Source organism: Ailuropoda melanoleuca, chromosome 14 (genome assembly GCF_002007445.2).
Source record: "Ailuropoda melanoleuca isolate Jingjing chromosome 14, ASM200744v2, whole genome shotgun sequence".
In the NCBI taxonomy this organism is placed as follows: domain Eukaryota; kingdom Metazoa; phylum Chordata; class Mammalia; order Carnivora; family Ursidae; genus Ailuropoda; species Ailuropoda melanoleuca.
This window is the reverse complement of record NC_048231.1, coordinates 60,269,195-60,291,435: the sequence shown is the minus strand read 5'-3', so window position 1 is coordinate 60,291,435 and position 22,241 is coordinate 60,269,195. Positions and strand designations below refer to the sequence as shown.

General features: G+C 47.1%; 1 protein-coding gene and 1 non-coding gene across 2 annotated transcripts in view; one reads left to right on the top strand and one right to left on the bottom strand.

Annotated features, from left to right (window-relative positions):
• The window catches only part of NPC1 (NPC intracellular cholesterol transporter 1), a 49,650-nt gene that overhangs the window by 20,710 nt on the left and 6,699 nt on the right, over nucleotides 1-22,241 (top strand). Inside the window, exons 6-19 of the mRNA XM_002912658.4 lie at nucleotides 587-754; nucleotides 1,341-1,590; nucleotides 3,687-3,760; nucleotides 4,348-4,718; nucleotides 6,390-6,616; nucleotides 9,580-9,680; nucleotides 12,233-12,335; nucleotides 14,915-15,104; nucleotides 15,949-16,131; nucleotides 17,065-17,179; nucleotides 19,743-19,870; nucleotides 19,964-20,104; nucleotides 21,297-21,386; nucleotides 21,799-21,986. Of these exons, the coding sequence (XP_002912704.2) occupies nucleotides 587-754; nucleotides 1,341-1,590; nucleotides 3,687-3,760; nucleotides 4,348-4,718; nucleotides 6,390-6,616; nucleotides 9,580-9,680; nucleotides 12,233-12,335; nucleotides 14,915-15,104; nucleotides 15,949-16,131; nucleotides 17,065-17,179; nucleotides 19,743-19,870; nucleotides 19,964-20,104; nucleotides 21,297-21,386; nucleotides 21,799-21,986 (2,329 nt within the window). The remainder of the gene's footprint in view (nucleotides 1-586; nucleotides 755-1,340; nucleotides 1,591-3,686; nucleotides 3,761-4,347; nucleotides 4,719-6,389; nucleotides 6,617-9,579; nucleotides 9,681-12,232; nucleotides 12,336-14,914; nucleotides 15,105-15,948; nucleotides 16,132-17,064; nucleotides 17,180-19,742; nucleotides 19,871-19,963; nucleotides 20,105-21,296; nucleotides 21,387-21,798; nucleotides 21,987-22,241) is intronic.
• On the bottom strand, nucleotides 14,583-14,686 carry LOC117796241. Its single transcript, XR_004620607.1, has one exon. It is a non-coding gene; the product is annotated as a U6 spliceosomal RNA (small nuclear RNA).

Sequence of the window (22,241 nt, the reverse complement as noted above, 5' to 3'; positions counted from 1 at the left end):
CGGCCTCTACAGCAGGGGCCGGGCAGTGAAGGTTAATCCAGGACCCATTACTACTACTTTTTCACGTGCCAAAGGTCATTGACATTGTCCTTATTTTGTGTGTTGTCTTTATGTGTACTAAAATGTAGTAATTTCTTTCACACGTGACCTCTGCCCTACCACCAGTTTCCTCCTGTAAGTTCCAAACTCTTCAGCCTACACTTCGCTGCCCCAGATTTGTGGAACGAGCTTCACTGCCTGAAGAGACACTGAGGTTCTTCCTTCCCCTTCCTCGGCCTTAGTGTGGTGCTCTCTGCAGTGGGGATAAGACTTCTCTGAGCTGCGGGCGATGATGTAAAGCCCTTCCTGTGTGTTTTTATGTTTGAGTTGCTTGGACTCCAGCCCAGCATAATAGTGGCAGGGTGATGAGTCAGTGTCGGGGGTCAGCTCCACTCCTGCCCCGAGTGTTTACTGCCCGCCCCCCCACCAGTGGCTTCGGGGCGCTGTGCAGATGGCTGCGCTCGCCTCGCAGAGGCCTTCTGTGAGCTCTCCCCCGGTGACTAAAGCAACTTGGCGTTTCAGCCCTTTTCCCTCCTTCCTCTGCCAGCCATGTACAACGCCTGCCGGGACGTGGAGGCCCCCTCGAGTAATGACAAAGCCCTGGGGCTCCTGTGTGGGAAGGACGCCGAAGCCTGCAACGCCACCAACTGGATCGAGTACATGTTCAACAAGGACAACGGCCAGGCGCCTTTCACCATCACACCCATTTTCTCAGGTAGACAGTCAAGTTGGGCGCATTTATGATGTGGCTTTAGAGCCCAGGAACCTTAATCTGCAACAGGAAGATAGACAAATTCAGATAACTAGTTCCTGAACTTTCCCTCCGGCGAGAGAGGTAACTAGAACATTCTCTCCCTGACTGTGATTAATTTAGGGGCTGGCAGTGAGCATGCAGGGGAAGGAATTGCCTGCAGTTGTTGCTACCCAGTTGAAAGAATGAGCCTGGGTTTTTGTTTTGTAGTTTAAAAAAAAAAAAAAAGACCAAAGCATTATTACAAAGACCTTTTAAAGAGCCCCGCAATCCTGTTAGACGTACTTCTCGATGGAGGTTTACCATGTAATGTGGGGTACTTTGATCTCAGGGACAAACCTTGTGCCCGAAGTTATTGGAAGGAACTCAGACTTTTTCAGGACGAGGCAGCAGAACATCATGTGATCAGATGGAATCCTCCGGTCCTTTTTGCTCTTTCGGTGGTGGTCCGTGTGTCGTCGGTGTGCTTTATCACTGGGTTTCAGTGTCAGCGAGTGCAAACTTTGTCGTTTGTTTTACTGAGATTCATTCAAGCCCATCCTCCCTTCAGATCTTCCAGCCCATGCGATGGAGCCCATGAACAATGCCACCAAGGGCTGTGACGAGTCTGTGGACGAGGTCACGGGGCCGTGCAGCTGCCAGGACTGCTCGGCAGTGTGTGGCCCCAAGCCCCAGCCGCCGCCTCCTCCGGCTCCCTGGAGAATCTTGGGCCTGGACGCCATGTACGTCATCATGTGGACCACCTACATGGCCTTCTTGCTGGTGTTTTTTGGAGCCTTTTTTGCCGTGTGGTGCTACAGGTGAGCAGTTTTGTGTGTTCCCCAGGGCGAGGAGAGCAAGCTGATCCAAGTGGCACTTCCAGCTTTTGCCTGGCCGTCCTTGATTAATTAAACAGAGAGACAAGTATCACGTGAACACACTCCATGATTGCCTATGTCCTATAGTTAATTAGTGAATAGTCAGAGGCCTGGTTAGACACTTAAACCTTTGAAGTTGGTTTCATTGATTTATTCCAAACAATGAGTGATTTTTAAAGCACTGTGCATTACCCACCCATTCTTCAACAGAAAGTGTTAGGAGCTGAATCTGATTCAAATCTAATTAAATGCAGTATTGTCTACAATCCTTTTACATTTGCATCTTGATCAGGAAGTACATTTTCTTTACGTTTTTGTTTTGAAAAATGTTAGACTTACCAGGAAGGTGCAAAAATAGTAGAGTATATATGTATTTATGTGTCCTTTATGCAGCGTCCCCAGTGTTATGACTTGCGTCACCCACAGTATGTAATGATCAGAACCACAAAAGTGGTGTTGGTGTAGCAGTATTAGCTGAACCACACGCTTTGTTCAAATCCGGGTTTTCCTCTGCCGCCCCTGTTCTGTTGAGGACCCCACTCCACATTCACTTTTTGCTCACTACTCTTCCCCAGTCTGACAGTTTCTGGAATTTTTTACGGCCTTGACATTTTCGATGAGTGCTGGGCAGTTATTTTGTTGCAGAATGTCCCTCAGTCAGCGAGTGCTGACTTCTAATCTTCTCTCATGATCAGATTGAGTTTACGTGTTTGCAACAAGAATATCATAGAAGTGATGTGTCTTTCTCAGCATCTCGTTTCGGTGCTACACGATCTCGATATGTCTCTTCACTGGGTGTCTGCTGGGTTTCTCTCCTGTAGAGTGGCTGCTTCTCCCTTTGGAGTTGATCAGTAGCTTAAGGGAGAGAGGTCAAAACTGTGCTAATACCTTGTTTCTCCTGAAACTGTCCACTGATCAACGTCCACTGGGGGCTCTTGTCTGCCACAGTTACTCCTGTGGCCTTTGCTGGACGGTCATTTGGTGGTTTTTTATTTCTTCTCCCATTACTAATTGTACTTAACTCTGCATAGACAGTTATCCTTTCTGCTCTACTTAATTATTGATTGAATTCACTGACATCGTGGACTTTTTTTTTTTTTTTAATTTTATGGGCTCTGTCCAACTGCCATTTGTTTTGTTGCTCAGATTTTTCCGGTCTTGACCACCGAGAGCACCTTCTGGTTGACTCCTGTGTTTTGTTTTTAACATGCCCCCACCTTTGTCAAGCCTGTTCTTATTTTCTGGAATCACAAGATGTTCCAGCCTCATCTCGCATTCTCCCTGCCCCTGCCCTGGAGTCCGCCTCTTCTGCAAGGAGCCCTGGTTCCTTGTGTTGGAGACCGGTGTTTAGAACGCCGCTCTAGACGCTGGGTCCGCGCATTGCTGCTACAGCGTAGCGTCCGCAGCTTTTAAAGGACCTAAAGTCTTAAACCTAAATGAAGGCTACAAGGTGAAGCTATCCTTTATTAATCTGTTTTTTAAATACCTTCTTAGGGGCGCCTGGGTGGCGCAGCCGGTTAAGCATCTGACTCTTGGTTTCAGCTCAGGTCGTGATCTCAGGGTCATGAGATCGAGCCCCGCATCGGTCTCTACCCCTCAGTGTGGAGTCTGCTAAAGCTTCTCTCTCCCTCTGCCTCCCCCCCCCCCCCCAACTCTGTGCTCTTTCGCTCTCTCACTCTCTGTCTCTCAAATAAATCCTAAAGAAAAATACCTTTTTGAATTTTCTCCTGAGACTAGCGAGCAGAACTTAGATCAAGGGAACCTGNCTGCCCCCCCCCCCCCCGCCCAACTCTGTGCTCTTTCGCTCTCTCACTCTCTGTCTCTCAAATAAATCCTAAAGAAAAATACCTTTTTGAATTTTCTCCTGAGACTAGCGAGCAGAACTTAGATCAAGGGAACCTGGGGGGAAAGGACAGCAGTTCAGGAGGAAGAAAACAGAATGAGGAAGTGAGCTTTAAATGGGGTTACAGGACTGTCAGAAAAACAGCTTTATTATGTCAAAGGTCTGCTAATACTGCTTACATGCTTCTGTTTTTCAGAAAACGCTATTTTGTCTCCGAGTACACCCCCATTGATAGCAACATCGCTTTCTCTGTAAATGCCAGTGACAAAGGTGGGCACCTTTGTACTTACACGGTTAGGCTTTTGTGGGCTTGGGTGTTGGTTTCCTCAGCAAGTGGTCATGTGCCGGTTCTGGGCCAGGCGCTCTGCTCATGTCAGGGACATGGCTGTGATCCAGACGGACCGGTCCTTGCCTCTGTGGCAGGAGCAGTCTCGTCGGGGTGGCAGACGGGAGCCAGGTACTGGACGATCATCGTAGGCTAGTTAGGCACCAGGGTAAGAGCTGTGGAGGGGCTGGCGGAGCAGGCGGAGAGCAGGTGCAGCCGCAAAGCTGGACTCGAACTGCTCTGGACGGAGTGCTCAGAGCGCTCTGCTCCCATGCGAGCATCGTTCCCCTGTCGGGTGGGGATGGCTGTCACGGTGGGCAGGCAAGGACGGTGGCGTCCTGAGCAAGTAGCTGCTGAGGGGGTGGGGGGAGCGGCGCAGGATCTCTGCCACCCCCAGTGGGGGCACAGTTCCCGCCCCATGTAGCAGCAGCTAACACTTGCCCTGTTCCGACTTTCAGGAATGGCTTGGCTCTTAACCTCCACCCTCTTTTCCTCTTAACCTCCACCCTCTCTTCCTCTCCCACTCTTCCAGGGGAGGCGTCTTGCTGCGACGCGCTTGCTGCGGCCTTCGAGGGCTATCTGAGGCGGCTCTTCTCCCGGTGGGGCTCTTTCTGCGTCCGGAACCCGGGCTGCATCATCTTCTTCTCCCTGGCCTTCATTGCCGCCTGTTCTTCGGGCCTTGTGTTTGTTCGGGTCACGACCAACCCAGTGGACCTGTGGTCAGCCCCCGGCAGCCAGGCACGCCTGGAGAAAGAGTACTTTGACACGCACTTTGGGCCCTTCTTCCGCACGGAACAGCTCATCATCCAGGCCCCCAACACCAGTGCGCACACTTACCAGCCGTACCCCTCAGGATCCGACGTGCCCTTCGGACCCCCGCTCGACATAGGGATCTTGCACCAGGTAACGTGCTCTTCGCAGAAATCAGTCCCGGGAACCCGGGGTTGTGTTAACTGGCTTTTACACGTGGACCAGTTCTACCTGACGTGGGGTTGGGACTGAACGTAGTGGGAGAGCTCGAAAATCTCAACAGTGAAAAAGGAAAGGTGCTTTTTGTTTACTTTTCGAGAAAGTGAATGCTGGATGTTGAACTTAATGAAAAATTGACCGCTTGTGTATTTACTTCATATAGCAGGGCTGGCTTCTTTCTTGACGTTGAGATGAGCATTTCTCTATTGAAGCAGAATGTATTTTATAATTTACTTTAATAAATTTTTGCCTTGATAATTGAAAAGTAGTGTGCCAGGACCCCAAGGAATGAGGCCTCTCACGCTGTATTGGGGGCCAAGGAAGGAGCTACTGCTGACCCTCCCTGCAGGAATGAATTTACCATTGCCTGAATGTGGGCCCCAGCCTGCATTTGGTAAGAGGTGCATTTGGAACGAGATCCATCCTGTTCTCTTAGAGAGGGCTTTAAACCCTCCCATTTTCCCTTGTCACACTTGCCCTGGAGAACTCTACTTATGAATAAATGGCACCCCACCGATATTTTTTAATGAACAGTTGCTCGATCACGTGATTTTTCCTTTAAATATGGCTCTTGCCTACAGAAAGTATCTTGAAAAACATCAGAATGGTCTCAAGACTTAAACAGGGGCGCCTGAGTGGCACACCGGTTAGGCGTCTGCCTTCGGCTCAGTGCGTGATCCCGGCGTTATGAGATCGAGCCCCACATCAGGCTTCTCCGCTATGAGCCTGCTTCTTCCTCTCCCACTCCCGCTGCTTGTGTTCCCTCTCTCGCTGGCTGTCTCTATCTCTGTCAAATAAAAAAAAACTTTAAAAAAAAAAAAAAAAAAAAGACTTAAACAGAATCTTTTCTCCACCCAGTGACTGTTGGTTTTTTCCAGCTTGTTGCAAAAGATGAACAATGTAGTTTGTTTACCTCCAGAAACATATTCTCTATTAGAGAACACGGGAATATGGGGCGCCTGGATGGCTCAGTCGGTTAAGTGTCTGCCTTCAGCTTGGGTCCTGGTCCTGGGATCGAGCCCCACATCAGGCTTCCTGCTCAGTGGGGAGTCTGCTTCTCCCTCTCCCTCTGCCTGCTGCTCCCTCTGCTTATACTCTCTCTCTGTGTCAAATAAATAAATAAAATCTTAAAAAAACAAAAACAAAGGGAGATCTCTTTAAAGGAAAAAAAAAGGAAGAAAATACGGGAATATACGTAAACAATGGTAGCACAGAGCAAGGCAGGAGGGGGCATTTTGTTGATAAGAGGGTGTGTCGGGAGGACCAGGCACATTGCCCCCCCTCTTCCCTCTATGACCCTGTGGTTCACCGCTCAGGGGGTGGAAGGGGAGCTGTTCATGTATCCTGCACGGAGTTCTGTCCTGGTGACAGTGTCCCCTCCCACCTCTCGGGACGCCTCTCAGCAGGGTGTCTCTCCCAGCTGGCTGTCTCTAAGAGGGGGCCCCTGGTGCCATCAGATATGTTACCACAGCACGTCTTAGTCCTCTCCCTTGTGTGAAGAAGCATTTTTCCCAAATACTTTTTATCTTCTGACCTGTCAGGGCATTAGTCACAACCTGAGAGAAATCTGATGTTTCTGGATTTATTTTTAAAATCTTCTTTCAGGTTCTTGACTTACAGACCGCCATTGAAAACATCACTGCATTTTATAACAACGAGACCGTGACACTTCAAGACATCTGCGTGGCCCCCCTCTCACCCTATAATAAAAACTGCACCATCTTGAGCGTGTTAAATTACTTCCAGAACAGCCATTCCCTGCTGGACCACAAAATCGGCGATGACTTCTTTGTGTATGCGGATTACCACACACACTTGCTATACTGTGTACGGTACGTGGCGGGAGACGGCCCCTCATTCATCCCACCAACCTGGGAGCACTGCTGTCACCACACGCTGTTGTTGGCGCCGGAGACCTAGCAGTGAGCGCACAGCACGATCCTGCTCTGCGAAGCGCACGTTCTAACGGAGGGAGACCAACACTGAATAGGTAGAAGTGTGCTCTGTCGCCAGGTAGAGATGAGAGCTCTGGAGAAATGAAGCCCGGCAAGGAGATGAGTGCAGTGGGGGTGTGCTGCTTTAGGTGGCGTGGACACCTGCTCACACGGAGAAGAGAGGAGGGAGCCTGTGAATATTGGAGGGAAAAGTGTTCCAGGTACACAGGCAGCAGGTACAAAGGTCCTGGGGTGGGAGTGTTCCTAGTGTATAATCAAGGAGGGGCAGGTACTACTCAGCCATAGACTCGTGCCTGGAAGGATAGCACATAGTTGCACCTGCCACACCACCAGTCATGTCATAGTACAGAAACAAGCCTGTAGTGCTTTTTCTTGTCTTTCCGATACGAATTTACACCATGATATCAGATTGTTTTTACAACGTTGGGTCACCTGGGTGTCTCAGTCAGTTAAGTGTCTGACTTGGTTTCAGCTCAGATCATGATCTCGGGGTTGTGAGATCGAGCCCCACGTCAGGCTCCACGTTCAGTGTGGAGTCTGCTGGAGATTCTCTTCCTTGCCCTCTGCCTCCCCCTCTGCCTGTCTCATGCATGTGTGTGTGTACTCTCTCTCTCTCAAAATGTGCAGTGTCCCCTTGAGAAGTGAGGGTAATAGGTTACTGTACAGTTGACTAGAGGGCACCGAATCTCCTTCCATCAGAGGCCCGTCTAGCTGGGCAGGCTGCAGCTTTCATTGGCATTAGTCACGGTGCTTGCTGACCTGTGAGGTGCTGTTTAGGCCTGTGCCTGTAGCAGGCAGAGCAGCCTGCTGTCCCTGAATGCCCTGACGTGGCCTGAAGACAGTCGTTCAGCCAGTCACACAGCCACCATGGCTGTTGTGTCACCTTGGGAACAGAGGAACTATTCTTTGTCACTTTTTTTAAAAATTTATTTTAGAGAGGGCCAGAGTGTATATACGAGTCAGGGGAGGCACAGAGGGAGAGAGACTCTTTCAAGCAGACTCCCCACTGAGCACGGAGCTGAACATGGGGCTCGATCCCACAACCCATGAGATCAAGACCTGAGCTGAAACCAAGAGTCAGATGCCCAACCGACTGAGCCACCCAGGTGCCCCTGTTCCTTGTCATTTTGAGTGTGCTGTCAACTAACCGCATCTCTGGAGCCAGCCATCCTGACATCTGGTCTGGAGGCCTTAAGCTCAGTTCTGTTTTTGTTAGTGGGATGTGATCTTGAGGTGGTTGGGCTGTGTTTGCTCTCTTTTGAGGAGGTCACCTCTGAAAATGTGAGCTCTCCCCATAAGACAGTAAGTGCGTGCCCATATATGCTAAACCAGCCTTCTCCACAGGATAGATGGTACAGGGCAGCCATGGGCAATTTGAAAATGGAAAAAAAAATTAATATTTTTCAGTGTTTATATTTAAAGGAGAAAGCTGTTTACTTCCTGTCTTACAAAATGGAAGTCAACAAAATTTTGGCAGGAGATGCCGACTAGTGTTTTATCCAAGGTGAGGTGCGGGTCAGGTCAGTGCAGAAGTGCTGCTGTGGGCCACTTCACTCCCACCCGCAGATCTTTGTTTGCTCTTCTGTGTCTCCGGCTCTCACCTCCCTCCCCAACTTCTCGTGGGCTTTTCCCCCGGCGGTCCTGCAGGAATGGCAAACCCGGCGCAGCACCCAGAACCGAGCGCAGATCTCCTTCTTCCCCCGTACTCCCTGTATCGTGTGATGGTGCCAACATCTACCAGTTACTCAAACTCAAGGCTGTATCTCCGCTTCCTTCCTCATCCTTACCTCCCTCATGTAATTCTTGTGGATTTTAACCTCAGGATGAGCTCTCGAGTCCATGATGTGGTAGCAGGGTCCCATGTATAGGTGGATGGGACTTGGCTTCTGGCTGCGTCCCTGCAGCCTTTTTGCCCCAAGCGGGTGGCCTGACCTCCAGCCTGAGCCCTTCAGGCCACGGGCTCTGATGGGCCAAGCTTCAGGTTATCTGTGAGAACCTTCCTGAGTGCCCAGCAGAGGTCTGGCTTAGGATGTGTCCCGGATTGCTGGTCCCTCCACTGGCTGTCTTCACGGCACCACCGTTGCCTGGACCCTTGCACGAACCTGACAGGTCTGCAGGCTTTTCTGCCCCTTTCCTTTCCACTTCTAGACCGTCTTCCATTTTACCACCCGAGTTATCTTTCTAAAACAGCTCACGACATCCTTTTTCCCCAGGTCTCTCATTGTTTCCCAGGGCCTGCAGGGTAATAATCCAACCACACAGCAGGGCACTTAATGCTTTTTTCCATTGTCTGTCCCTCACCCTTTCCAGCCCCGGCCCTTCTCTCAGAAGTCCTCCCCTCTGTGGGTGCCCCAGGCTCTAGACAGGTGTGGCTCCTCACGCGGCCATCTTGTTGCTCTCTTCTCTCGCGTCCCCGTTCTCGCTCGTTCTTCTCTTCCCACGTTGCGGTCGTAGGAGCACCCTCAACTACCCCCCCACTCCTCGGTGAACTCTCCCCAGCCATTGAGACCTGCTGCTGGACAGCCTCCTCGTTTTGGTGGCAGTCTTCTCTGTGTGTTGGCTGCTCCCTCCTCTGCTCCAAGCACTGCGGAGGCTCCATTACCGCGTGTGACATGCGCTGTGCGATGCCGACCCACGTGCTGGGTCTGCTGCCTGTCGCTCGGTCATTCTGGCCTCCCAAAGACGAGCGCTGACCGCATTACTCACCTAAGGCACCACAGGGCCCACATCGTACCTAGGATATCATCGGCGTCTTGAACTGTTTGTCGTGTAAATGTTTAGGTCTCTGGGACGTCTTGAGGCTTGTTCTAACTGGGAGGTGTTTCTAAACTTCTTCGCAGGGCTCCTGCCTCTCTGAATGATACCAGTTTGCTCCATGATCCTTGCCTGGGTACGTTTGGTGGGCCCGTGTTCCCGTGGCTTGTGTTAGGAGGCTATGATGGTAAGTAAGAGAAGCTTCTACTTTTCCATTAGATAAAGTAGTCTCGGTTCTGTCACTAAGAGTCAAGTGGTAATCATGAAGATTTCATAAATTGAGCAGTCTTATTAGTTTCCTGTCTCTTAAATCCCAAGCGTAGGCTTGCTTTGGGCTTTGGCTTTGGGTTTTCTTTTGGGTTTAAAAGAAGTAGGTGGTGTTCGCCTTCTTAAGCTCACACTTTGGGAAGCTGTCAAAAGCGAAGGGCTTTTCCCCGGAGTGTTGCAATTGTGCACCTCCACATAATTCATTGTTCAGTTTTAAGGAGTTCAGGGAACCCTTAGGGAGTCCGTGGACCTCTGTTGAGAACATCTGTGGGCCGCCTGGGTGGCTCAGTCAGTTAAGCGTCTGCCTTCAGCTCAGGTCATGATCCCAGGGTCCTGGGATCGAGCCCCACGTCGTGCTCTCTGCTCAGTGGAGAGCCTACTTCTCCCTCTCCCTCTGCCTGCTACTCCCCCTGCTTATACTCTGTCTCTCTCTGTCAAATAAATAAAATCTTAAGAAAAAAAAGAGTATCTGTAATGGGAGAGAGATAATATGTGAGATATGGGGAAAAAGAAACAAAGTTGTTCTATGTTTTCTTCCTAAACCAGTTGGTTAAGAATTGAGACACTTCTGTAGGGGGAGGGGCAGCGGGTTTGCCCTTTGCTGGTTGGTTCTGTAGCACCTGGAATAGACTGCACCAGGTATGATGGGGTCATGATTCAGGTGACACTTCTGGCATCTGAAGCCTAATTATAAGCAGCTCAACAGGTTTTTCTCCAGCCCCAGGAAGAGGCCAAATTAGATGTTGTTCTCCTCACCCAGTGGGAGGGAGAAGTCCTATCTATATTTAAATTTTACTCTGCTTCTTAAAATGCCACCTTAAATGGTGGAGAAAATATGGTGTCACCAACTGGCGAGCCACAGCCATCAAAATTAAATTTGATCTCTGCCTTATTCCTTCCATCCATATAAACTCCAAATGTGTCAAAAACAGATGTAAGAAGTGAAGCTATTAAAGATTTAGAAGAAAATACAGGAGGAATTTTTTTAAATAATTTTAAAATGGAGAAGGCGTTTCTAAGCAAGGCACAAAACCCAGAAGCCACAAAAGGAAACATTGATGAATTTGACTACATAAAAATTTGAAATTCCTATGTGGAAAACAAGCATCCTGAAGTTAAGAAAATAAAAAAGGCAACTAAACCAGAGGGGGAAGAAAAACGGTATACACAATGGACAGCGTATCCTTAATATATAAAGGGCTCTTGTGAAAAAAAGAAAAGGTTAGCAACCCAGAAGAAAAGTGGGTAAAGCCATGTGATAGTTAACAAAAGAACAAATACACAGGGCTGTTCAATATATGGGGAAAATGCCCAATCTCACTCCTAGATAGTGAAATGCACCTCACTTCAATCTTTCTACCTAACACAGGGGCAAAGACCTAAGAGTTTGATAAACCCTCTGTGGGCGAGTGTAGTGGGGACCGCATTGTTAGTGGGAGTGTAAATGGGTCCTAGAATGTAAGCTCCAGGAGGCAGGGATTTTCCTCTCTTTTGTTCACTGATACATATCCAGAGTACCTAAAATAATGCCTGGCACGAAGCAGGGTCTCAGTAATGTGTCTTGTTGAATAAAGAAATGAAAAAGAGGATCACCTCTTTAAAGGGCAGTTTGGGGGAATTTATCAAAATTACAGTTGCACAGTTGATTCAGTGCTTGTTCTTGTAAGAATTGAATCTCCAAATATGTACTTTACACATGAAAAGTATTTATCAGGTTATTCTTTGTAGTACTTTTGTTTATAATTATAAAAATTGCAAAAATGTCCATCAACTGGAGATTGGAGAAATTATACTGGAAAATATGATATAGCAGAAAAAAAGAATAAAAAAGCTCTTTATGTGCTAAAATGGAGCCATCTCCAAGATACAAATTAAAAATTGTGCAGAACAGGGTCCTGGGATCGAGCCCTGCATCGGGCTCCCTGCTCAGCAGAGAGCCTGCTTCTTCCTCTCCCTCTCCCCCCTGCTTGTGAGCTCTCACTCGCTCTCTCTCACAAATAAATGAATAAAATCTTTAAAAAAAAATATATATATATATATGTATGTATTTTGCAAAAAAAAAAAAAAGGACAACATATATCTTTGCTGGAGCATGCATGGAGTGTCTCTGGGAATGTTTCAGGTGGTGGGGAGGAGAACTAAGAGCATAGAACAAGGACTGGGGAAGGAGAGACTGCACAGTTCACCTTTCTGCTTGAAATTTTTACCACACACGTGCTATGTAGTTTAAAAAAAAAAAAAAGTTGTGACTCATCCTGAATGAAACTGCCCACGTCACATAGAGCATCCTTTTTATTCATTAACTGAGCTGCAGAGACTCTAAGTCAGTGAACTCCTGGTTTTTGTTCTCAGAGCACAGTCTGCAGCCCCCGTGAAAAATCAGTCACCTCACAGTCTCGTGATTTTCCCTCGTGTTCGTCTAATTTTCTGCCTGCTTCTCATCTTCTTGATGTCACATTTTTTCCTTTCTAGATCAAAACTACAATAATGCCACAGCCCTTGTGATTACCTTTCCCGTCAATAATTACTACAATGATACAGAGAAGCTTCAGAGGGCCCAGGCCTGGGAGAAAGAGTGAGTTTGCTGTCTTTGTTCTGTGGGAAACTGGGTGCTGACAGAACGCACTGAAACCTCATTCAGCTAAATTAACCAACGGCAGATCTGAGCCATTTTTTTTTTTCCTGCTTGGTACTAATGATGCTAAGAAAAAGATCTGTAAACATTGTGTGAGTAGATATCCCTGCACAGGACTGCAGAAGTCTCCATGCGGAAATGTTCCACGCACACGTCTCTCCCAGGAAGCCACCAGGAGCAAGCTGGATGCACATTAGTGAGGGACTAAAGAGAGGTGAATAGATGGCTCCAGATGTAGGATGTAAAAGCTGCAATCAGCGTGGCTAGGGAAATATATGCTATCCATGCTGCCCATCCCTAGGAAAAATCTCAAGCGTGGGACCTGGGAAATCGTTGACTCTTTATAGCTTTCAGTGCTTTTTTTACCCCCCCCCAACAGCTTTGTTGGAATATAAGTCATATACCATACATTTCACCCAATTGAAGTGTGTGATCCAGTGTATTCACATATGCAACTGTGATATGCAACTGTCACCACAGTGAATTTGAGAACTTTTTTTTTTTTTTGCTCTCAAAAAGAAACCCCATCTCCTTTAGCTGTCACCCCCCCCCATCTTCATCCTCCCACCTCCCAGCCCTGTGCAACCATTGGTCTGCTTCCTGTCTCCATACATTATTGTACTCTGGACGTTTACATGAATGGAGGCACATACGTGGACTTCTGGGTCTGGCTCCCTTCACCTCGCGTGTTTCCAAGATCCATCCAAGTTACAGCATGTGTCGGGACCTCATTCCTTTTTATGGCTGCATAATGCTTCATCCTGTGGATGTGCCACGTCTTCATCCAGCTGTCAGTTGATGCACATTTGAGTGGTTCCTACCTTTTGGCCATTATGAATAATGCCACCATAGACATTCATATACAGGTTTTTGTGTGAACTTAATATGTTTTCATTTCTCTTGGATATATACCTAGGAGTAGAATTACTGGGTCATATGTAACTCTTAGAAGAACTTCCAGATTGTTTTAGATGGTGGCTGCACCATTTTCTATTCCCACCAGCCTGTATGAGGGGTCCTGTTTCTCTACATCTTGTGAACACTTGTTTTTTTGCTTTTTTAAGATTTTATTTATTTATTTGACAGAGACAGCAAGAGAGGGAACACAAGCAGGGGGAGTGGGAGAGGGAGAAGGAGGCTTCCCACCGAGGAGGGAGCCCGATACGGGTCTTGATCCCAGGACGCTGGGATCATGACCTGAGCCGTAGGCAGATGCTTAACGACTGAGCCACCCAGGTGCTCCATGAACACTTGTTATGTGACCTTTTGGTTCTAGCCGTCCTAGTGGGTGTGGGGTGGTATCTCATTGTGGTTTGGATTTGCATTTCCCTGATGGCTACTGATTTCAAGCTTTTTTTGTGCTTTACTGGCCATCTGTATAACTTCCTTTGGAGGAATGTCTATTCTTATCCTTTGCCCATTTTTAACTGGATTATTTGTATTTTTATTATTAATTATAAGAATTCTTATATATTCTACAAGTCTGCTATCAGCTATATGATTTCCAGGTATTTGCTACCATTTTCTTTGTTTTCTTGTTGGCGTCCGGTGAGGGCCAAGTTTTTTAGTTTTGAAGTCCAGGTTTTCTACGTTTTTTCTTTTATTGCTCAAACTTTTGGTGTCATATCTGAGGAACTATGCCCTATCCAAGGACATGGCGATTTATGCCTGTATCTTCTTCAGAGGGTTTTATAGTTTTAGCTCTCACATGTAGGTCTTTGATCCACTTGAGTTCATTTTTTTATGTAATGTGCTATCCACATGATCCCAGGCCATTTGTTGAGAAGATGACTCTGTTTCATTGGATAGTCTTGTCACTTTGTTGAAAATTAGGTGACCACAGATATGTGGTTTCTTTTTTTTTGCCTGTCCTTGTGCTCGTACCACACTGTCTTGATCACTGTCATTATGTAGAAAGTGTGAAATCGAGACGTGTGTGTCCTCCTCCTCTGTTCTTGAAAAAGAAGTGTTTGGCTCTTCTGGGCCCCTTTCAATTCCAAATGTGAATTTTAGAATCAGCGTATCTTTCTATGAAGAAGTCAGCTGGGATTCTGATAGGGATTGTATCGAATTTGTAAATCAACTTTTAAAAGTTTGTTTCATGAGCATATATCTTTATTATAATACCTTCATTTAGAAATCCTTTTTAGTAAAAAAAAAAAAAAATGAGACCATGAGCCAACTTTTTTTTTAGTGGGACGCTTCATGAATTTGCGTGTCATCCTTACACAGGGGCCATGCTAATCTTCTCTGTATCATTCCAGTTTGGGTATATGTGCTGCCAAAGCCACCACCAACTTTTAAACTTGTTCTAAACTTGTTTCAAGTGATGGAACTTCAGCATGTCTGGAACTTTGATCTGGGGGTGTCTCACCTTCTGGTCTCCCCTGTCAAAAATCCTGATATTAGGGTACAGGTTAAGTAAGTGTGGCTTTTGTGTCCTAGAGGTTGGGAAGAAGTTTCTCACTTAGCAGTCATGAAGTTTTAACTAAAAATATAAAATTTGTTCACTCTTTTAGGTTTATTAATTTTGTGAAAAACTACGAGAATCCCAATCTGACCATTTCTTTCACTACTGAGCGAAGTATTGAGGATGAACTGAATCGTGAAAGTAACGGTGATGTCTTCACTGTTCTCATCAGCTATGCTGTCATGTTTCTGTACATTTCCATAGCCTTGGGCCACATCAAAAGCTGTAGCAGGTTTCTGGTAAGTGGTGTGTGTGTGTGTGTGTGTGTGTGTGTGTGTGTGTGTGTGTGTGTGTATGTTGGAGAAAAATGACCATGCACAGCACGATGTCATGTTTTTGCCTCTTTTTTTTTTTTTTTTTTAAGATTTTATTTATTTAGTTGACAGAGACAGCCAGCGAGAGAGGGTACACAAGCAGGAGGAGTGGGAGAGGAAGAAGCAGGCTCATAGCGGAGGAGCCTGATGTGGGGCTCGATCCCATAACGCCGGGATCACGCCCTGAGCCGAAGGCAGACGCTTAACCGCTGTGCCACCCAGGCGCCCCTGCCTCTTTTTTTTTTTAAGAAAGGGAGGGGGAGGAGGGGCAGAGAGAGAGAGAGAAAATCCTAAGCAGGCCCCATGCCCAGCAGGAGCCTGACCCTGGATTTCATGACCCTGAGGTCATGACTGAGCCGAAATCGAGAGTCGGACTCTTACCCAACTGAGCGATCCAGGCACCCTTGCCTCTGCTTAGTTAATCCTAATTCATTATCTTCAAAACTGGTTTACAGTCCCCTGCTTTCATTGTATGTAATATTTTCTATTTCCTGCATGTGTTTTCTTCAGTTCCAAATTTTTGGTTTATTTTAAACTTACAATTTATTTCCCATAATCCAGTTCTTCCTAATTTGACCACACCATTACCTAAGAATTGAAGCCCATAAAACCTGTTGCTAGGGAAGACCTAGAACATTTTTCATATCTTTTCTCAAACTCGGAGAGGACTTTTCACTTCAAGTCGGCTATACCCAAAAAGAGGTAAAATGAGGACCTTGTAGTCCTAGGACAAGATGGTCTGACAATTCGTCTTTGTCGCATGTCTCAGGTGGATTCTAAGATCTCCCTCGGCATCGCTGGGATCCTCATTGTGTTGAGCTCAGTGGCATGCTCCCTGGGCATCTTCAGCTACATTGGGATCCCCCTCACCCTCATTGTGATCGAAGTCATCCCTTTCCTGGTGCTGGCTGTCGGGGTGGACAACATCTTCATTTTGGTGCAGACCTACCAGGTGTGTCTTTCTAGTCTCACAGAACTTTCCATCTGACAAGTACGGGGCTCCAGTAATGGCTCTTCCGCTCCACACAGAGTACTCGTGAGTGTGGACAGTGGGGAAACTTCATTGCTGATTGGTGTCCATAACTTGTCCGGGACATTTTGAGACCGAGAAGTTCATTCTTCTCTTTGGTTGTGGGGAATAGATATAAAGTGAGAATTGAATTTTGTTTTTTGGATTTTTTTTAATGAGAGAGAGAGAGAGAGAGAGAGAGAGATTGCAGAGAGAGCAGGGAGGAGCAGAGGGAGAGGGACCAGCAGGCTCTGTGCTGAGCACGGAGCCCGTCTCAGGGCTCAATCCCAGGACCCTGAGATCATGACCTGAGCTGAAACCAGGAGTCAGATGCTTAACCGACTGAGCCACCCAGGAGCCCTGAGAGTTCAGTTTTAAATATGTGTGCAAGAAGGGCTTGCATGCTTGTGAAAAATATTTTGGATACCACTGTTATTAAAGTGAGTCTCCAATAGTGTAGGAGAATCAAAGATTCGTCAGAGATGCCACGAAAAAGATAGGGCAGCACAGGACCTGTTGATGTAGAAAATGGTCTCAATCATGATTTTTTTCTCTCCTCGTTGCCTTACTTGGAGACTCAGGGGCACATAAGAGTGTCAGTGGTCCAGCCACCTGCAGCCTGCGTTCCGTGTATTTTCCTGATAAGATGATCCAGTCTTCCCTTGAGCTTCTCACCTGTTACCTAGCTCGGGGGTTGAGTGAAACCCTGGATGGATAATCATGACAAGTTATGGGTCCGCCCTCGAAGTTTATCTACAATAAGTAGAAGCTCCTAATCGTTTTTCTTTACCATTGAGTTGACACAGAGCAACAAAGAAGCAAAGAGATGGCATTGTTATTTAGATATGTTAATGGCCCATGTTTTGTTTTTTTAAGCGTGATGAACGTCTTCAAGGAGAAACTCTGGATCAGCAGCTGGGCAGGGTCCTAGGAGAAGTGGCTCCTAGTATGTTCCTGTCATCCTTTTCAGAGGCTGTAGCGTTTTTCTTAGGTAATTAGTCTTTGAATTCTACCAATCCCACCATTTTCTTTTTTTTTTTTCATATATCATTATCTATCATCTACCTATGTATCTATGTATGTATCTATAGTGATAATGGTTCTGGAGGTTACACAACTGTTCACTTTATAACTTTTTTAAATTGCATATTTATTTTAGATACCTTTAAGAAATTTATTTTAAAAAAAAACTAAAGAAAGCCCAACAATATAAGGTGCCTCCTTTTCTACTCCATAGAGCTACAAATATTAACAGTTAATGTATTTAGTTTATCATTATAAATTTACTTAAAGTGGTTATGCCCCATTCTTTTTTTTTTTTTAATTTTTTATTATGTTAGTCACCACACAGTACATCATTAGTTTCTGATGTCGTGTTCTGTGATTCATTATTTGCGTATAACACCCAGTGCTCCATGCAATACGTGCCCTCCTTACTACCCATCACCGGCCTATCCCAATCCCCCACCCCCCTCCCCTCTGAAGCCCTCAGTTTGTTTCCCAGAGTCCATAGTCTCTCATGGTTCATTCCCCCTTCTGTTTACCCCCCCTCATTCTTCCCTTCTTTCTCCTACCGATCTCCCTGCTATTCCTTATGTTCCATAAATGAATGAAACCGTATGATAATTGTCTTTCTCTGCTTGACTTATTTCACTTAATATAATCTCCTCCAGTCCCGTCCATGTTGCTGCAAATGTTGGGTAATCGTTCTTTCTGATGGCTGAGTAATATTCCATTGTGTATATGGACCACATCTTCTTTATCCATTCGTCTGTTGAAGGGCATCTCGGCTCCTTCCATAGTTTGGCTATTCAATCCCACCATTTTCTGAGCCTGAGAGTAGAAGGATCTGGGTATCTGAATGTGTCCCTTTGTGTTGCTTCCTTGTTTAAACTTTATTCTGTAATCAGAAAGTATCAGACTAGACCGCAAGAAAAATTAGTGGCATATCTTGGGTATCATTTTGGAAGTGTCCTCTTTTTTTTTTTTTTTTTTTTTTTTAGAAGGGGGAGGGTCAGAGGGAGAGAGAGCATCTCAAGCAGGCCCCACCCCCCAGTGCAGAGCCTGATGCGCCGCCCGATCTCACGACTCAGATCATGACCTGAGCCGAAATCAAGAGTCGGCCGCTTAACCAGCTGAGCCACCCAGGCGGCCCTCCTGTTTCTCATGTGGTTTCGTGACAGTGTTGGTGTTGGGGTCCCGGATGACAGATAACCTAGAACTTCTCTGCCACTTCCCCTTTTTGGCACCGTGGCAAATGTTGATCTTTGAAAACGACATTCCCACGTCCCCCCAGGGGCCTTGCCAACACCACACTCTGAGCAAAATCCACAGGCACAGTCTTCTTCGTCCATCCACACAAGTCACCGGGGAAGCAGCCTCGTTAACGAGCAGAGGTCCTTGGAGCCAGAATAAGCTGGAACAAAAACCAGCCCTTCCGTATTTCTTGCCTATGGAGAAATCACCAAACAGCCTTACTAGCAGGGCTGTCTGGCCATCTGCTGTGTGGTAAGGGGAGGACGAGAGAACCGAGCGTCTGAGCAGGAGGCCAGATCGGAAACGCGATGCGTGGGCCCCCTCACACGGGGCTGTCATCGGCTCATCGAAGGCGGCGGTCTACAAACAGCCGTGTGCCAGCTCGGGTCGTCATTTCCACCGAGCAGTGCGTTCTCACGCCTGTGGGCCTTCTGCTTCCTTTTCATGGACGCAGGTGCAAAACAAGTTCTTCTCCCTTGTTGTCTCATCAGAAAATGTGATGAGACAAGCAGCCGACCCTGTGCCTCAAGACTGCAGTGACTGGGGGGACAGTAGGAGCGGTGGGCACAGGTCTGAAAGAGGCAGTTACATGTTGCTGGCCCAGTGCTGCTGGGTCCTTTTTTTTTTTTTTTTTTTTTTTAAGTGAAGCTGTGAATCTAGATTTTTGTGTCAGGTCTCACTGTTAAATACTGGCTACCTTTTTTAAGAAATGTTTTTTCATCCTAACATGAAGTGATCTGAAGTGGACCATACAGGATACATCTGGCCCATGGGCTGCCAGTTTGCAGGTTTGGGTGTTAACCCAGTACTTCTGACTGGGAGTGCCCTCATCTGATTCTAACGGAAGTGGGAGACTAATGTGGTTGATCTAATAGCAGCTAGAAAATACTGCTTTCTAGTGCAAAGCATAGAAGGTACCAGAAGAAATGACCGATACTGATGGTTCCGAAAGTTTCATGTGCATTGATTTGTCTGGAGAGCCTGTTACATACAGTTGAATTGGGTGTGAATTCCCACTGTTCTGATTAAGTAGGCTGGGGTAGAGCTCAGGAACCTACATTTTTAACTCCCCAAGTAGTTCCAGGACAAATACCGTTTTGCAAAACACTGGGCTCACGGACCTGGTGTGACAGCCCCAGACTTCGGCGGCATTCCTCTGGGGGGTGTGGGAAGCATGAGTCTTCTCGTGGCTTCAGTCTGTTCTGGCTCCTCGCGCTCCTGCTGCGTCCACGTGAGTGAGACTGGCACAGCGTGCCCTGAAGTAAGTGGATGTGACGGGCCGCTTCTGTCCCCTGCAGGAGCGTTGTCAAAGATGCCAGCTGTTCACACTTTCTCCCTCTTTGCCGGGATGGCCGTCCTCATTGACTTCCTGCTTCAGATTACCTGCTTCGTGAGCCTCTTGGGGCTAGACATCAAGCGTCAAGAGGTACGTTGTTGTCAGGATGACAGTCTGTTGACAGTCTCGAATCCAAGTAAAACAGCAGGAGGTTGTGACCTTTGCTCCTCTTTGTCCTCTCAGAACAATCGCCTGGACGTCGTCTGCTGTGTCAGAGGCTCTGAAGATGGGACCAGTGTCCAGGCCTCAGAAAGCTGCTTGTTTCGGTTCTTCAAAAACTCCTATTCTCCACTTCTGCTTAAGGAATGGATGCGACCAATTGTGGTATGAGCTTGTCTGTGGTTTTCCTCACTTTTCTCCCCAAAACAGATTTGTCACATGCCTTCTAAGAAATCAGCTTGGGTGGAGTGCTTGGGTGGCTCACTTGGTTAAACGTCGGACCCTTGATTTCAGCCCAGGTCGTGATCTCAGGGTCATGGGATCGAGCCCCATGTCGGGCTCAGTGCGGATTCTGCTTGTCCCTCTCCCTCTGCCCCCTGCCCCCCATCTCGTGCACATGCTTCTTTCTAAAATAAAGAAATAAAATCTTTAAAAAAGAAAGAAATCAGCGTGGGAAGGAGATTCTGACAACTGTTAAGTATATATGCAAAAACACCAAAGCAAATATGTACAGGTATAGAAAGTATTTTTCTAGCTGGCTTTTAGCAGTCAGTATAAGCGAGTTTTTATTTCAAAATAATTACAGGTTCATAGAAAGTCGAGAAGATCATACAGAGAGAACCCAGGTATCCCTCACCCAGCTTCTTCCTGTAGTCTTACACAATGGTAGTTCAACGTCAAAACCAGGACCTTGACATGGGCCCAGTGTGTGTGTCGAGGGCTGAGTCCCTTGATCACATGTGCGGATCGCAGTCGATGCAGAACTGTCCTGTCACAACACCGTGCTCAACGCTGCCCTTTATAGTGCCACAGACCTCCCTCCCCACACCACCGTCCCGAGTCCCCAGCAGCCATGCAAGAGCTTTTTGTACTTGATATACTGGATGTAGCCAACAGTAATAACCTGTCTCTCTATAAAATAACACGGATTAGTCTCCAGTAGTGGTAAAGTAATAGTAATACTTAACATTTAATGAACACTTAATGTGGGGTATTGTGCTAAGTATTAGGTACAATGCTGAAATCTGCATTATCCCCAGATTTTCTCATTTAATCCACAAAACTGTCTTATGTTATACATCTTTTATTTTTCCTGTGTTACTGATAAGGAAATAGAAGCTGAGAGAGGTTAAGTGACTTCCCCAGGGTCACTTATGAGATCCTGGAGCCAGGATTTGAACCCAGGTCGTTCGACTCTAGACACTGATTTCAGCCACTACCCCCTACTCTCTACTCTAACATGGCATGTAAACTTTTTAGTTGAGAAAAGTCCTGTTTTTTACGTGTGGAAGATCTTATTTATGTTCGTAAGCTCTAATACACGAAGCAGTCACTGTCTTATAACTGACTTTTCCAGGTAGCGGTATTTGTGGGCGTCCTGTCATTCAGTATCGCGGTCCTGAACAAAGTGGAAATTGGATTGGATCAGTCTCTTTCAATGCCCGATGTAAGCTGCTTTCTCTTCTATCTTGTTTAGCCAATGGTATGAATAAATTTTCCAGAATTTGCATGCAGTGATTCCAGGCTAATGCCTGCTTCTCAATGCACGTGCTGGCTGGATCCCCCCGGGTTACAGGAACTGCCACAGAGCTCGGCAGCGGGGGCCATCTTAGCATTTGGAACTCTCGGCGGGGAGCCAGAGAAATAGAACAGCAAGCCTCTTCCCTCGTCAGGTGCCCCTCTGATGGCGGGCCAGTGAGGGGAGCACCTTGGGTGCAGGGAGGGTGAGGAGCAGGGAGCCAGCTGGGGCCATCTCGACCAGCAGCGTTCCAGCGCCGTCTTCGTCCTTGGCCATCATCACCACACTTTGACATCGTCAGCACGCTCCTACTTTGCCCTGTTCTCTGTCATTCTTTCAGGACTCCTACATGCTGGACTATTTCAGGTCCCTCAAGTCCCTGCACGCAGGCCCACCCGTGTACTTCGTCCTGGAGGAGGGGCACGACTACAGCTCTCTGAAAGGGCAGAACATGGTGTGCGGGGGCACGGGCTGCAACAACGACTCCCTGGTGCAGCAGATCTTCACGGCGGCTCAGCTCAACAACTAGTCAGTACCGCCGTGCGGGGGGCCCTCGGCCACAGTCCGCGTGGGCCTGAAAGTTCGCGCTAAAAATAGCTTTGCTTAGAAAATGTGTTGCTCAAAATCATGGCAACTCTAGCTTTACCTCAGCAAAAGCTTTAAAAGGACCCACTGGCCGGCTCCTATCTCGAAGGGTTTTCCGTTAGGTGGTGCTGGAGTCTGTCCTTGGGGCAGCACTGTAACCTCTAGAAAAAGAAGTTAGGTTTTGAGAAAAAAGACTGA